General features: G+C 32.1%; 2 protein-coding genes across 2 annotated transcripts in view; one reads left to right on the top strand and one right to left on the bottom strand.

Annotated features, from left to right (window-relative positions):
* The window catches only part of LOC139499654 (thioredoxin domain-containing protein 5-like), a 43970-nt gene that overhangs the window by 19631 nt on the left and 7091 nt on the right, over positions 1 to 17248 (top strand). The window contains exons 8-9 of the mRNA XM_071288408.1: positions 14937 to 15063; positions 15377 to 15538. Coding sequence (XP_071144509.1) covers positions 14937 to 15063; positions 15377 to 15538 — 289 coding nt within the window. The remainder of the gene's footprint in view (positions 1 to 14936; positions 15064 to 15376; positions 15539 to 17248) is intronic.
* On the bottom strand, positions 5031 to 12608 carry LOC139499660 (uncharacterized). Its single transcript, XM_071288413.1, has 2 exons — positions 12517 to 12608; positions 5031 to 6821 (listed from the first exon to the last, which is right to left on the bottom strand). Exon 2 carries the CDS (start codon positions 6044 to 6046, stop codon positions 5147 to 5149), a length of 900 nt encoding a protein of 299 aa, XP_071144514.1. The 5' UTR covers positions 6047 to 6821; positions 12517 to 12608; the 3' UTR covers positions 5031 to 5146.

The following is a 17248-nucleotide window of genomic DNA, read 5'->3' on the forward strand; positions in this document are numbered from 1 at the left end:
GCCACTTTTGGGAATTTTTTTACGCGATTTATATAGAAATTGGGAAAACTACAAATAAACCAGAAGTCAGTTTTAGTATGTATCATACTATAATTTATTAGAATTTTTTTTTTTTTTTGTGAAAATAAAGAAAAACTACAATACATGATTCATTGTCATTTATAATTTTATTTTTCTGTCCTTTTTGTTTTTGAATGTCTCAAGAAGACGATTTTTCAGATGACTGCTGGTGTTTATTGCTCATCTCATGTTTTTGTAATTGTCTTGTAGGATGATCCCCTAAAATTACCCCCTTACTACTAAAGTCAGTACTACCAAACGGAAATAACTCACAATATTTGCAGACGTATCCCTCTAAGGATTCATTATAGTATAACCATTTATATATCATTTCATACCTCCTTGCATCAAAAAGTCTTCTGTCTGATATATCATATACTTTTTATTATTAAGAGCAGTTTTACTGTCAGTACTACCCAACACAGTCATGACTTTACTACTACTAGGTTTCATTGTTGGTATTTCATTATTTGGTTTACAGATTTCAGTTTGAGTTTGGAATTTACAAGCTTGGTCCTCAGGTTGTATCAGTAGCGAATCGGTATTGGTTTGACTTTGATCATCATTTGAAATTAAATTGTCATTGGAAGAAACATCAACAACATCGGTAACATTTTCAATTGATTCAGTCTTAGATAATGCTGCCTCTGACTCATTACATGCAGTTGCGGCATCGTCAATAACAGCTCTTGGTTTGAAAAAAAGAAAAGATTTTACGGGATTTGTTGCCGTCGGTGTTTTTCAATTTCTTCACATAGTATTTAGGTGTAACACCACTAATTCGGGCCCGGCCAGAAAGCACATACCAGAAAGTAGTACATATTTAACACAAAATAGTTCCTACGCATGGACATAACTTTCAAAATATTTTATTAATTTTGGTATCAAATGAAAGCTGCATGACTGGTGATCATTGTAGAACAATTTTTGACTGATAAATTTGAATTATAAAAAAATGGCATGAAATTTAAAAAGGAGGGTACATTTTGCCTTTTTGTCAGATCGGAAGTACCTGTTTTGGTACATCCGAAGTTCTGGGAACCAGTTCTTTCTTTAAAATAGTCGACAAAATTGCTCTTACAAAATTTCCATTTGGGAGCCTCGAGCTCGATGGGGGAAATACTCTGCAAATACTGACAGTTGGCAGGTATGGTCATCAAAAAAGTTGATGTGTTACTATGTACATTTACCATTATGTTACTTGATGTTCTTGCTATACACACAGTACAGAGACTAGTCAATCTTTGTGAACTATTTTTTATGGGAGTCATAGAATATGCGTATACAATCAATAATTAAAAATAGTCTATTTATATTGAAAAGGAAAAATTCTTATATGTCTAAAGAAGAGGGACGAAAGACACCAAAGGGACAGTCAAACTCATAAATTTAAAGCAAACTGACAAGGCCATGGCTAAAAATGCATTTCATGGCGAGGCACAGAAAATATACTGTAAACAGTAGACTATAGATATAGGTGAACTAGGTACAAAAGAACTCTAAATCTTAAATTCTACAAACCACCTCTGTTCTATGGAAGATAATGATATAACTGGACTAGAAATACACACAACCTGTAATTAACTGCCTTTACAGCGCTTTCGCGCTTTGATTGATTATGGGTCCAGTTTTCAAGTTGGTCCAAATCAGGTTTTTGCACAATAACTTTAGTATAAGTAAATAGAAATCTATGAAATTTAAACACAAGGTTTATGACCATAAGAGGAAGGTTGGGTTTGATTTTGGGAGTTTGGTCCCAACAGTTTAGGAATAAGGGGCCCAAAGGGTCCAAAATTGAACTTTGTATGATTTCATCAAAAATTGAATAATTGGGGTTCTTTGATATGCCGAATCTGACTATGTATGTAGATTTTTAATTTTTGGTCCTGTTTTCAAATTAGTCTACATTAAGGTCCAAAGGGTCCAAAATTAAACTTAGTTTGATTTTAACAAAAATTGAAACCTTGGGGTTCTTTGATATGCTGAATTTAAAAATGTACTTAGATTTTTAATTATTGGCCTAGTTTTCAAGTTGGTCCAAATGGGGGTCCAAAATTAAACTTTGTTTGATTTCATCAAAAATTGAATAAATGGGTTCTTTGATATGCCAAATCTAACTAGGTATGTAGATCCTTAATTTTTGGTCCAGTTTTCAAGTTGGTCCAAATCAGGATTCCATATCAAGTATTGTGCAATAGCAAGAAATTTTCAATTGCACAGTATTGCACAATAGCAAGAAATATTTAATTGCACAATATTGTGCAATAGCAATTAATTTTCAATTGGAGTTATCTTTCTTTGTATAGAATATTAGTTGATAATATATGTTGGAAATTTGCCAGACATGACTATGGTGTCATTTTTTATTTTTATTTGCCAATAACTTTATGTAAATAACTTCATTGGAAATTTGCCAATATAAAATGTTGCTGATGAAGCTTTTTTTCCTTATCTTATCTAAAATGTTTTTAGATAATGTATGTTGGACATTTGCCAGACATGACTATGATGTCATTTTCTATTTTTATTTGCCAATAACTTTATGTAAATAACTTCATTGGAAATTTGCCTATATAAAATGTTGCTGATGAAGCTTTTTATACGACCGCAAAATTTGAAAAATTTTTCGTCGTATATTGCTATCACGTTGGCGTCGTCGTCGTCGTCCGGCGTCCGAATACTTTTAGTTTTCGCACTCTAACTTTAGTAAAAGTGAATGGAAATCTATGAAATTTTAACACAAGGTTTATGACCACAAAAGGAAGGTTTGTATTGATTTTGGGAGTTTTGGTCCCAACATTTTAGGAATTAGGGGCCAAAAAGGGCCCAAATAAGCATTTTCTTGGTTTTCGCACTATAACTTTAGTTTAAGTTAATAGAAATCTATGAAATTTTGACACAAGGTTTATGACCACAAAAGAACGGTTGGGATTGATTTTGGGAGTTAAGGTTTCAACAGTTTAGGAATTAGGGGCCAAAAAAGGGCCCAAATAAGCATTATTCTTGGTTTTCGCACAATAACTTTAGTTTAAGTAAATAGAAATCAATGAAATTTAAACACAATGTTAATGACTACAAAAGGAAGGTTGGTATTGATTTTGGGAGTTTAGGTCCCAACAGTTTAGGAATTAGGGGCCAAAAAGGGACCCAAGTAAGCATTATTCTTGGTTTTTGCACCATAACTTTAGTATAAGTAAATAGAAATCTTTGAAATTTAAACACAAGGTTTATGACCATAAAAGGAAGGTTGGGTATGATTTTGGGAGTTTTGGTTCCAACAGGTTTTTAGGAATAAGGGGCCCAAAAGGGTCCAAAATTGAACTTTGTTTGATTTCATCAAAAATTGAATAATTGGGGTTCTTTGATATGCCAGATCTAACTGTGTATGTAGATTCTTAATTTTTGGTCCCGTTTTCCAATTGGTCTACATTAAGGTCCAAAGGGTCCAAAATTAAACTTAGTTTGATTTTAACAAAAATTGAATCCTTGGGGTTCTTTGATATGCTGAATTTAAAAATGTACTTAGATTTTTGATTATTGGCCCAGTTTTCAAGTTGGTCCAAATTGGGGTCCAAAATTAAACTTTGTTTGATTTCATCAAAAATTGAATAATTGGGGTTCTTTGATATGCCAAATCTAACTGTGTATGTAGATTCTTAATTTTTAATCTCGTTTTCAAATTGGTCTACATTAAATACCAAAGGGTCCAAAATTAAACTAAGTTTGATTTTAATAAAAATTGAATTCTTTGGCTTTTTTGATATGCTGAATTTAATCATGTACTTAGATTTTTGATTATGGGCCCAGTTTTCAAGTTGGTTCAATCAGGATCCAAAACTATATTAAGTATTGTGCAATAGCAAGAAATTTTCAATTGCACAGTATTTAGCAATAGCAAGAAATCTTCAATTGCACAGTATTGTGCAATAGCAAATATTTTCAATTGCACAGTATTGCGCAACAGCAAGAAATATCTATTTACACAAGATTGTGCAATAGCAAGAAATTTTCAATTGATTGGAGTTATCTTTCTTTGTCCAGAATAGTAGTTGAATCAACTTAAATCATTGTTTTATACAATGCACAATGTATATTCACTTTTACTACCAACTGATAAATTAAAACACTCTTTACCATTCAGTGATAACAAGCACTTTTTGTTACATTTTAATATTTTATGATGTATTTAAATGAGTAGTTTATAATTGTTGCAAACTCCATTAGAAATTTGAATTGAGATCAGTTTTGAAAAAAGGGAAAGGGGGATGTGAAAAAAAACTGGTGGGGGGGGGGTTAATTTTTCTCATTTCATATTTCATAAATAAAAAGAAACTTTCTTCAAACATTTTTTTGAGAGGATTAATATTCAACAGCATAGTGATTGCTCAAAGACAAAAAAAATATTTTAAGTTCATTAGACCACATTCATTCTGTGTCCAAAACCTATGCTGTGTCAACTATTTAATCACAATCCAAATTTAGAGCTGAATCCAGCTTGAATGTTGTGTCCATACTTGCCCCAACCGTTCAGGGTTCAACCTATGCGGTCGTATAAACCTGCGCCCTGCGGAGCATGTGGTTTTTAATCTGTCCTACATTATTCTTATTTAACCTTGTATCCTTTGAATCTCTGTTTTAACATCATGACAGCTGTCAAATTGTATATCAATATAAAGTATAGATGTTTAAAATTATGAACATGATGGAGAGATCTAAGACAGGATATGTTCCAAAATAACTGATACCAGACTCAACTTATATAAAAAAAAATTAGATGATTGCCAATGAGACAAATCTCCACAAGAGACCAAAATAACACAGAAATTAACAACTATAGGTCACCGTACGACCTGCAACAATGAGAAAAGCCCATACCGCATAGTCAGCTATAAAAGGCCCCGAAATGACAATGTAAAACAATTCAAACGAGAAAACCAGGGCCTAATTTATGTAAAAATTGAACAAACAAATAAGTTTACTGATTCTGTATATAATGATATTAAATAAAAAGAAATAACAAGTTGTTAGTTGTAGAACATTTATCAAAGTCAGGTAAAATCATTGGACTTCCCAGTGTATATTTCATTTAAATCAAGAAATTGAACTTTGTCAAGTTTCTGCCATAGCCATCACCTATAAAACCTGAAGATTCACAATGTTTCAAACAAATAAATTTAGGATACCCCAGTCCATCACTTAGCAGTACTTTACTCTCCTTTCCATCTTTTGATATAACTATTATTCTATGAGAGTTCTGGTCTGCTACAATAATGTTACCATACGTATCTGTACAAAGTCCCCTTGGTTCTGATAAATCCTGTGTATATTGCCAGATCTGTTTACCTGATCCATCAACACAGTATACTGCTTTACCATAATAGTCACTATAGATTACTTTGTCATTACAGTAAACAAGGTGAAGCAGGTTTGATTCACACTCGACTCGTATTGACTTCAGTGTATTTCCTTCTAAGTCTATAATACGGATCTCATCATCAATCAAACCTACAACAAGAGAATCATCTGATGATGATAATCCATAGCAATATGTGTCTAATGTGATAACTTTGGTTACTGTTTCATTCTCCATATTGAAGATCTTAATGGCGTTCTCATCAGGATAAGTTACGGCAATAGTGTCCTCATTGATCTGTGTAACACTGAAGGCTTGACCAGGTATAGGTAACTTTTTCAGTAGTTTGCCATCAGGAGTAAGTAGGTTAACTTTGTTCCACCATTCCACTATTATAAGTCTTCCATCCATCAGCCAAATCATGTCACTTATTCTCTTATTAATGTTGATCTCTATCTTTCTCTCAATGTTGATGGTCATGTTGTTTATGTTTGATTGTTCTTGTGATTCTACTTGTGCTTCCCTTCTCACACCTGTTTCTGTATTCAAATCTGTATCTGATTTCACAACAGTTAATTCTCCTAAGGATCCTAACTTTTTTATTATCTTTTCTGTTTCATTGTTTTTCTCCATTTTGATGGTAAATTCTTTTGCCCTGTCGTCTTTGTCCAGATCATCTATGTATCGTTGGCATTGATGTACTTGTTGTTCAATCTGATGTACACTTAGAAATGATTTGAGTTTTGAGGCATGGGGTATGGGGTATGACTGTATGTAGTTGATCTTGCATTTTCTTTAAGTTTTTCTGTTTTCCTTCAATTTCGGCTATTAAATCTGTGGCTTTTGATTTTTCCTGATTCAAGATGGTATCTGCTTCTTGGTAGATCTTCTTCTCTAGGTGGGTTAAATGTTCATCTATTTCATTGCGTATTTTTACAATGAATTCCTTAATGCTTTCATGTTCTTGTTCTCCTCTTTTAATGTTTTGTGATTTGTTATTTACAATTTTATCTAAGAGATGTAAGATGGAATTGACATCTTTCTCTACTGATTTTTTCTTTTTTTCAATCTTGGTTATTTCCACAATGCTAGCTAAACTTTTTATTCCCATACACTTTGAATGACTATTGGAAATACATTCATCACAGCAAGGCATTAAATGACTCTGGCAATATAAGTTGAGCTGTTGACCATGTTTGTCACATTCTGTTTTGATAGCTCGGACAGATGGGTTATAACTTTTTATATCAACAGTCGTATGATCACGTGACAAGCTATATCTTTTGTGATGACCAGAACATGTTGAACACAATCCTTCATCACAGTTGTAACACCAGATGTCAGCTTTAGTGGTAACTTTTCCTTCTATACAAGGTCCACATGGAATAGGTTTACTGGATGCCATGACCTGAAAATTTCCAAGATAAAAATTATTTTGCATTCTTGTCGAGGTCCAAATAGGTAATGGTGAATGGATAATGATACTTGGCCAGAAATGAGCAATGTAAAAAAATTCAAAGGAGAAAACTTAACACACTGATTTATGGACATAAAAATGAACGAAAGCAAATATAATGAACAACAAACTCCAGTCACTTAATTACAGGCTCCTGACTAGGGACAGGGACTTGTTGAATGATTCAATGTTTGTCGTTTGTTGCTGTATATTTTATTTGTTTATCTTGCATTGATTCACCCTGTTTTATTGGCCACTAGCTGTGCTTCTTGTTAATTACATACAACAAAATTAATTTGAATATATAATTCTCAATCACACAGGTAAAAATGATGGATTACATTGTAGATTATAAAGGAGTTAGTACCGTAAGGACCATATTTGGCCCTGATTATAAAGTTCAATGTTACAAGACAAAAAAATGTTTTAAGTTGACTTGGAGACGTGTAAGAAAGTTAAATAGAACTATTTTTGTCAAAGTTTAATTCTAATACATTGATTTTTACACCCAAAAAAGGTTAAGATAAGAGATTTTAGTGAAATTTGACAGAATCAGATGGATTTCAACCAATTTAATGACCAGCATGACCAGGAGACCAGGGTTTCTGCTGGCGGTCGCCATTTTTGCAATTTGCGAAAAAATAATAATTGTGGCGATAAAAAATTGTCATTTGCGAAAGAATTTGGCGAAAGAAATATTTATAACGATTTTTTTCCTCAATCTTGTTTATTTACTTTTTTCCGAGTTTCTCGGACTTTACCCGATCAGACAATACTCGGAATTCACCTTGACCTCATTAAGATTTGGACAGAAAATCAATAATCAGCTGATTGCATTTTATAGCTATCGACAACAAAGCACTAATTAATAAAGGTGTTGATTGTATTTTTTGAAAAAAATGATATGGTTAAATGGCTTCCGCTAAATGTCACATACATAATTTATTCACACTTTGCGACGCACGAGTTTGAAGCTAACTTTTGACGTCTCCTCTCCTTTTAACGATAGTTTAGAAAAGAAAGCTGTTGTTGTGACGAAAAATGTTCAAAAGCAAAAAAAATCTCCGATTTAAAACTTTAATTATCCTTTGACTTTAATATAGGTAATTGCTTAGGGAGTCTACTGTAACTTCGTTTTGAGTGACACACGTGTTTCAAGCATAAAATTACGTCTCAACTTTTTCATTTAAGATGGTCAAGAAAAGAAAACTGTCCAAAAGGTTGGGAACAATCCCTCGAATGAGAGTAACCCTTCAATGTAATGACTACACATGAAATGAGAAATCAATTTCATGTGATGAAAGCGGTTTTGTTGTAAAAACCACTTCTTAGCTAGTACAAAAGGGCACATCAGTATTTTTCTTTTAAATAAACTTTCCCAACGAACTATACTGGTATTATATGATCAAAAGATGTCCATGAATTATGTTACATTCCAGGACTTATATCTTCTTTATTATTAAAAGTATAGTAGCCCCCTCATTTAGAAAAGCTGTTTAAAATACTTCCCTTTTAAGTTAAAAAAAATCTGTTGTTTTAAAGTAAATGTTAGTGTTTATTCATTAAAATGTAGACTCTCAAATAAGTTTGAGAGAATAATCATAGATACAATGGCGCTAAATCATCTTTTTATACGACCGCAAAATTTGAAAAATTTTTCGTCGTATATTGCTATCACGTTGGCGTCGTCATCGTCGTCGTCCGAATACTTTTAGTTTTCGCACTCTAACTTTAGTAAAAGTGAATAGAAATCTATGAAATTTTAACATAAGGTTTATGACCACAAAAGGAAGGTTGGGATTGATTTTGGGAGTTTTGGTCCCAACATTTTAGGAATAAGGGGCCAAAAAGGGCCCAAATAAGCATTTTCTTGGTTTTCGCACTATAACTTTAGTTTAAGTTATTAGAAATCTATGAAATTTTGACACAAGGTTTATGACCACAAAAGAAAGGTTGGGATTGATTTTGGGAGTTTTGGTTCTAACAGTTTAGGAATTAGGGGCAAAAAAAGGGCCCAAATAAGCATTATTCTTGGTTTTCGCACAATAACTTTAGTTTAAGTAAATAGAAATCTATGAAATTTAAACACAAGGTTTATGACCATAAAAGGAAGGTTGGTATTGATTTTGGGAGTTTTGGTCCCAACAGTTTAGGAATAAAGGGCCCAAAGGGTCCAAATTAAACTTTGTTTGATTCCATCAAAAATTGAATAATTGGGGTTCTTTGGTATGCCGAATCTAACTGTGTATGCAGATTCTTAATTTTTGGTCCCGTTTTCAAATTGGTCTACATTAAGGTCCAAAGGGTCCAAAATTAAACTTAGTTTGATTTTAACAAAAATTGAATCCTGGGGGTTGTTTGATATGCTGAATTTAGAAATGTACTTAGATTTTTAATTATTGGCCTAGTTTTCAAGTTGGTCCAAATGGGGGTCCAAAATTAAACTTTGTTCATCAAAAATTGAATAAATGGGTTCTTTGATATGCCAAATCTAACTGTGTATGTAGATTCTTAATTTTTGGTCCAGTTTTCAAATGGTCTACATTAAGGTCCAAAGGGTCCAAAATTAAACTAAGTTTGATTTTAACAAAAATTAAATTCTTGGGCTTATTTGATATGCTTTATCTAAATATGTACTTTGATTTTTGATTATGGGCCCAGTTTTCAAGTTGGTCCAAATCAGGATTCCATATCAAGTATTGTGCAATAGCAAGAAATTTTCAATTGCACAGTATTGCACAATAGCAAGAAATATCTAATTGCACAATATTGTGCAATAGCAATTAATTTTCAATTGGAGTTATCTTTCTTTGTATAGAATAGAAGTTGATAATATATGTTGGAAATTTGCCAGACATGACTATGATATCATTTTCTATTTTTATTTGCCAATAACTTTATGTAAATAACTTCATTGGAAATTTGCCAATATAAAATGTTGCTGATGAAGCTTTTTTTCCTGATCTTGTCTAAAATGTTTTTAGATAATGTATGTTGGACATTTGCCAGACATGACTATGATGTCATTTTCTATTTTTATTTGCCAATAACTTTATGTAAACAACTTCATTGGAAATTTGCTAATATAAAATGTTGCTGATGAAGTTTTTTTTATTGTTTTATACAATAAACAATGTATATTCACTTTTACTACCAACCAATCTTTACCATTCAGTGATAACAAGCACTTTATTTTACATTTTAATATTTTATGATGTATTTAAAAGAGTAGTTATTGTTGCAAACTCCATTAGAAATTTGAATTGATATCAGTTTTGGAAAAAGGGAAACGGGGATGTGAAAAAAAAGGGGGGGGGGGGTTAAATTTTTCTCATTTCAGATTTCATAAATAAAAAGAAAATTTCTTCAAACATTTTTTTGAGAGGATTAATATTCAACAGCATAGTGAATTGCTCAAAGGCAAACAAAATATTTTAAGTTCATTAGACCACATTCATTCTGTGTCAGAAACCTATGCTGTGTCAACTATTTAATTTTAGATTTAAAAAGTTTGAAGAAGAAATCTTTAATTGATTTGTAAAATCTTGACATTTGTTTTGTGTAAAAAAAAACATGTAATGTCAAAAATTTGATCACAATCCAAATTCAGAGCTGTATCACGCTTGCATGTTTTGTCCATACTTGCCCCAACTGTTCAGGGTTCGACCTCTGCGGTCGTATAAAGCTGCGCCCTGCGGAGCACCTGGTTTAAAGGAAGTAGGGGGGGGGGGGGGTAGAAAAAAAGGTAAATTTTAAACGAAAAATTTATTTATGTCACTTGGCGAAAAACATAATCAAGTGGCGAAAAATATATTGTTTTGGCGAAAGAGGTGGCGAAAAAAAATAATTGACCCAGGGGAAACCAACCCTGCAGGAGACATAGAGCGTAGGCTTCGACAAACTAAATATTAAAAAAAGACATGACATGTCTTTACACACATTATTTTAAAAGATCTTTGTTGTCGACTTATGCCCTCTATGTTTCCTGTCCAATAATCTATGGAAATTTAGCCATTTTCATTTATTTTTGGGATACGATTGCTTTTCAAGCAATCTGTAGACTTATACCGGTGGCTCAGAGCAATTTCCCTCACGTCAATCGTTTTATTCTAAACATTAAGGAACATCTCAGATTCTTATGATTGTCTTGCTTTAAAAGGTAAAAACAAACAAAGAGATTGAACTTAATCAACTTTCCTATAATGTTCTTTTCATAATCTTCATGTTTGATAATTCCCTTGACTTCGATGCGTGTTTTTAACAACACGGAAAATCAGAATTAAGCAGTATTTATATTTAGTGTAGTTATCAATTTAGAAACATGTCAGAGGGAATTCCCAGTTTTGATAAAATGCGAGAGTTCTCTGAATACCGATAAATCTATTTCTGTCATATAAGAACTGAAGTAGAGTTTTTCTTAGATGTTACCGTTATGAAACTGGTATTTGAGATTGTACTTCCATAAAGAAATTGAGAACCATCTAGGTCGTTTAATAAGCATTTAATATATCTTGCCCCAGGGTTTGATTGGGAAATTATGCGCATGCGTATAGTTTTCTTGACTTTAAGGGGTTTTAGATTGAATGGTTGCTCTGGATTCCCCACTCAATTAATAAATTTATAACTCATGGGATCTTTTCTATGTATGTCTGCTATTGAGGGTTATTGTTGTTGCATATTTTAAATCATATGCATCATTTAGATTAAAATAAATATATTCCACATCGTAGAACACCCCTTCAGGCGAAATGGAGTCTTCCATATTATCGTTTCGAGTTTTCTCCCTTCCGGCAGTAACTTCCGTGAATTCTGAATATAAACAAGACGTCAAGTATTAGCTCATTCTGTCAATAAACGTCGTATTATATTAAAAACCAATGCAATTTAAACAGATAAATGTGTACGGAAAGGAGCCATGATGACTGATCCAAAGGAAATTAAATATTTAAAGAGTTAGGAATGGGGTTCCTCCTAGAATTAACGTAGGAAAAAAGGTGATCAGATACGAATTGAAATCTACATCTACATCATACGACGATCCATCAGCACATTGATGACTATACGTCGGCGCATCGCTAACAGACACTTAATAAAATATAATAACCATTGAGTGAAATAAAATACCTTCTCTGACATCTCTCACTCTGAGTCAGTCAGTGACTGCTGTGGAAAGTAAACTTGGTATTGATAGTACAAAAATAGAACACAATAGACCTAATTACATTGTTCATACACTTTTATCCGGGTTTGGCTATTTTGTAACTATTTTACATGTCTGTTTGTCATTTGAATTAGTTTTGAAAATAATATTATCCAGCTACATGCATACATGTGTCGATGAAACAATGGCAATCGTATTTGATTAAATCAATATTAGTACAACTTGTTACATCATTATAAAACACAGAAACGTAAATTTTCAACAAAATGGCTTATTTGTATTAGCTATAATTTATTGTGATATTGCTCAATAAATCCTAACTTGAAATTTACGCTAAAAAAGGGGGACATTTTAGAACCTTAATGAACCTACTCCTTTGAACAAAAAGACATATTTTTTACAATGTATGCACATAGATTACATACACATTACCCTGCATTTTATACCTAGTCATTAAATAAAATAACTATTAATTTAACCAGATACCTGTTGATTTTGTTATGACAAAAGTTTAGTTCTCTATCACCGTTTGTTCAATGTCAACCAACAAGGAAGTTATTTATGTCACATGCCTATACTTGATTCAAGTTAACTTATCAGTAAATATTTAAATGACATGGAAAATAACTGATCCAAATAATAAAAGCTAAAAATAGATTTTAATCATCGGGACATCAGTGGGATTTAAATTTTCTATTAAGGAAAATTGTTATTCTTGTTTAAAATTGATTCTACATACAGAAAGAGGGGTGGGGGGGGGGGGGGGGGGGGGGCATTATTTGCTATCTCTATTTACTATTTCTAATAAAAAAATTTAATCAACTGATCAATGTGCATTAGAAAATTAAAACAAACGAATACATAAGTATTAGGGAAAATTGGTATACTTGTTTAAAAAATTGATTATACATAAAGAAAAGTGGGGGGCATTATTTACTATTTCTATTTACTATTTCTGATAATTTTTATACGACCGCAAAAATAGAAAATTTTTTGGTCGTATATTGGTATCACGTAGGCGTCGTCATTGTCGTCAGAAGACATTTGGTTTTCACACTACAACTTGTGTAAAAGTAAATAGAAATCTATGAAATTTTAACACAAGGTTTATGACTATAAAAGGAAGGTTGGGATTGATTTTGGGAGTTTTGGTCCCAACAGTTTAGGAAATTAGGGGCTAAAAAGGGCCCAAAAAAGCATTATTCTTGGTTTTTCGCACAATAACTTTAGTATAAGTAAATAGAAATCAATGAAATTAAAAAACACAAGGTTTATGACCACAAAAGGAAGGTTAGGATCGATTTTGGGAGTTTTGGTCCCAACAGTTTAGGAATTAGGGGCCAAAAAGGGCCCAAATAAGCATTATTCTTGGTTTTTTCACCATAACTTTAGTATAAGTTAATAGAAATCAATGAAATTTAAACACAAGGTTTATGACCATAAAAGGAAGGTTGGGATTGATTTTGGGAGTTTTGGTCCCAACAGTTTAGGAAAAAGGGGCCCAAAGGGTCAAAAATTAAACTTTGTTTGATTTCATCAAAAATCGAATAATTGGGGTTCTTTGATATGCCGAATGTAACTGTGTGTGTAGATTCTTAATTTTTGGTCCAGTTTTCAAATTGGTCTACATTAAGGTCCAAAGGGTCCAAAATTAAACTTATTTTGATTTTAACAAAAATTGAATCCTTGGGGTTCTTTGATATGCTGAATCTAAACATGTACTTAGATTTTTGATTATTGGCCCAGTTTTCAAGTTGGTCCAAATCAGGGTCCAAAATTAAAGTTTGTTTGATATCATCAAAAATTGAATAATTGGGGGGGGGGGGCAATTTTCTTATTTCAGATTTCATAAATAAAAAGAAAATCCAAATTTAGAGCTGAATCTGAATGTGGTGTCCATACTTGCCTCAACTGTTGAGAGTTCAACCTCTGCGGTCGTATAAAGCTGCGCCCTGCAGAGCATCTGGTTTACATTTGAAAATGCCTATACCAAGTCAGAAATATGACAGTTCTTGTCCATTCGTTTTTGATGTGTTTCGTCATTCTATTTTGCCATGCGATTATGGACTTTCCGATTAGATTTTCCTCCGAGTTCAGTATTTTTGTGATTTTACTTTTTTTTAAAGAGCAAAATAAAACACTATTCTTTCTGTGATCCTAAAGGAATCTAAGTTAAATGAAATTGTTGTGTGGTTTTCTTTAAAGGCGATTCTGTTCTAATTGAAAGAACATTTATATTTGACATAAAAATGTGAAGAGAATAAAACATGATATTTAATTCTTATCTTGTGCCTTGTATAAGGTAACCTTTGGTAATTTACAACAATCCCCTCTTTTAAGATTTTTAAGTAGGAAAAATGAGGGTTTTTGGGAAGAATTAAACTACAAAGAAATTAAAGCTTTTCTCAATGTTAAATTTCTAGCTCTTTCCCTTATGATTTTCTTGTTCATTGACCTTTTTATGCATCGTTGTACAATTTTTACTTTGACACATGCATACATAGATATTAGAAGATGTTGTATGAGTGCCTATGAAACAACTCTCCATCCAAGTCACAATTTATAAAAGTAAGCTATTATAGGTCAAAGTACCATAGGCGGATCCAGCCCCGCCCCCCTTTTCGTGGGAAGAATTTTGTTGATTATATAGGGAATCATTGAAGCATGACTGGAGCAGGTCAGTCAGCGGGATCACCCTTAGGAAAAGTTCTGGATCCGCCACTGCGTGCTGTCTTCAACACAGAGCCTTGGCTCACACTGAACAGCAAGGTATAAAGGGCCCCCTAAATTACAAGTGTAAAACCATTTAAACGAGAGAACAATGGTCTAATCAATATAAAAAATGTGAATCATAATAGTGTTTAGATGCTTATATTGTCTTAAATAACATTTTTATCATTTTGAAGGTGTGGACATTGTAAAAGACTTGCTCCTACTTGGGAAGATTTGTCCAAGAAGTATGCTGATATTGACAGTGTACAGATAGCCAAGGTTGACTGTACACTTCATAAAGAATTATGTCAGGAAAGAAAGGTAATGGTGATATTTTTGCCTGCATTTATTATTGAGATTTTGTCGATTTAGACTATAATGTCATATTAATTTTTACCTTATTAAGAAAAATCCTGTTTAACTCGCATACTAAATTTCAAAATGGGAGTTTAAAATTTTGCCAATTCAACCCTTTGTATTTTTCGCAATAATAAAAACATCACAATAATTTCATAGTTTACGGTATGTCTTTCTATAGTATTGTACTTTTTTAACATTTTGTAATACTTTCTAAAACTTTTTAGTATAATAAGATCCTTTATTTTGAAATTATGAATATTCCTATAATTTGTAGGTCAGAGGTTATCCCACATTGATAGTGTATAAGAATGGAGAGATGAAAGAAGAATACAGTGGAGGAAGAGATTTGCCCAGTTTGGAAACATTCTTAGATAGATTTGTCTTTACTGGTGACATGAAGGAAGAAATACCATCAGAAATTGTAGAAGAATTTAATGTATGTTGGTTATTATATTTAATTATTTATTATTCCGTGATAAACTGAAATATTTACAATTTCTTTATGCAGTTTTAGATATAGTGGACAATCAATTGTGATCTATTTCACTTTTTTTCTTGGAATCACTTATTATTAGGGAGAATTAAGAAAACTAGCTAGGTTCTATGACTGCCTTCAGATTTCTTTTATGTGAAAAATGATAGAATAACTGTCATTTTCAGTAGAATAATTGTAATTTTCAGTAGAATAACTCATTTTCAGTAAAAGGCCAACATTCACAAAAAACTGTAAAAATATTTTTAAAAAAGATGTTATATGATTGCCGATGAGACAACTCTCGGCCAGAGACTGCTTATTTTCAGGAAATCATTTTTTCTGTTATTTCTTGAAGCAGCTTATCCATTTCTAAACCTCTTTTGACCAGGTTACAAATAAGAAAAATAAAATTATCTCCCTTTCTCTTAGATTTAAAGGGAGGTAATTTATTATCTATTTTTACATAACCGTTATATAAAGGATACACAGAAAGGTATTTCATGTCTGTGAATAACTTTTACAGATTGACCATATTATAATATTAATGAATTAGTACAAAAGTTTGATTACATAGTATTCATTGTACCATGTTTGAATAAAACAAATTAGATTTGAAATAACCATAGCAATTTTCAGGCTTTTTATACGCCCGTCAAAATTTTGACGGGACGTATTATGGTATACAAATGTCCGGTGTCTGTCCGTCCGTCCGTCTGTCCGGCGTAAACATGTCGCACCGTAACTTGAGAACGACTTATCCAAATTTCATGAAACTTTATATAGTTGTTTCTTATGATGGTCAAATGATCTGTATACTTTTTGGTGAAAATAAGATTAAAACTTTTTGAGTTACGGCACTTTGTAACTAAAACAGGGGTGTGTTTTTTTTCACATGTCGCACCGTATCTCAAAAACGATTCTTGATTATGGCTTAAAACTTTAAACACTTCTTAGTTATATTAATCTTAATATCTGTATACTTTTTGGTGATGATTCAAAATTTCATTTTTGAGTTATTGAGTATTTTGTAAAAAAGGGGGAGGGTTTTTTTACATGTCGCACCATATCTCAAAAACTATTTATGATTATTGCTTAAAACTTTACACATGTCTTTGTTATATTAATCTGAATCTCTGTATACTTTTTGGTGATGATTCAAAATTTCATTTTTGAGTTATTGAGTATTTTGTAAAAAAGGGGGAGGGTTTTTTACATGTTGTGCCGTATCTCAAAAACAATTTATGATTATTGTTTAAAACTTTACACACTTCTTTGTTATATTAATCTAAAGATCTGTATACTTTTTGGTGATGATTCAAAACTTTATTTTGGAGTTATTAGTATTTTGTTAAACAGGGAAGGGTTTTTTTACATGTCGCGCCGTATCTCAAAAAAAATTTATGATTATTGCTTAAAACTTTACACACTTTTTTGTTATATTAATCTAAAGATCTGTATACTTTTTGGTTTTGATTCAAAATTTTATATAAGTGATATTTAGTTTTTTGTAAAAAAAAAAACAGGGTTGGGGGTTTCACATGTCCCGCCGTGTCTCAAAAACAATATATGGTTATTGCTTAAAACTTTCTCAGAAACTATGATTATTGCAAAAAAAATTCACACAAGACGTCGGGCGTATCATGCGCTCATGGCGCAGCTGTTTATTAAATG

This window comes from Mytilus edulis, chromosome 12 (assembly GCF_963676685.1).
Source record: "Mytilus edulis chromosome 12, xbMytEdul2.2, whole genome shotgun sequence".
Classification (NCBI taxonomy): domain Eukaryota; kingdom Metazoa; phylum Mollusca; class Bivalvia; order Mytilida; family Mytilidae; genus Mytilus; species Mytilus edulis.

What these genes read in the sequence shown, in the direction of transcription:
- LOC139499660 (XM_071288413.1), bottom strand. Translation starts at nt 6,046, where the DNA reads ATGGAGAAAAACAATGAAACAGAAAAGATAATAAAAAAGTTAGGATCC.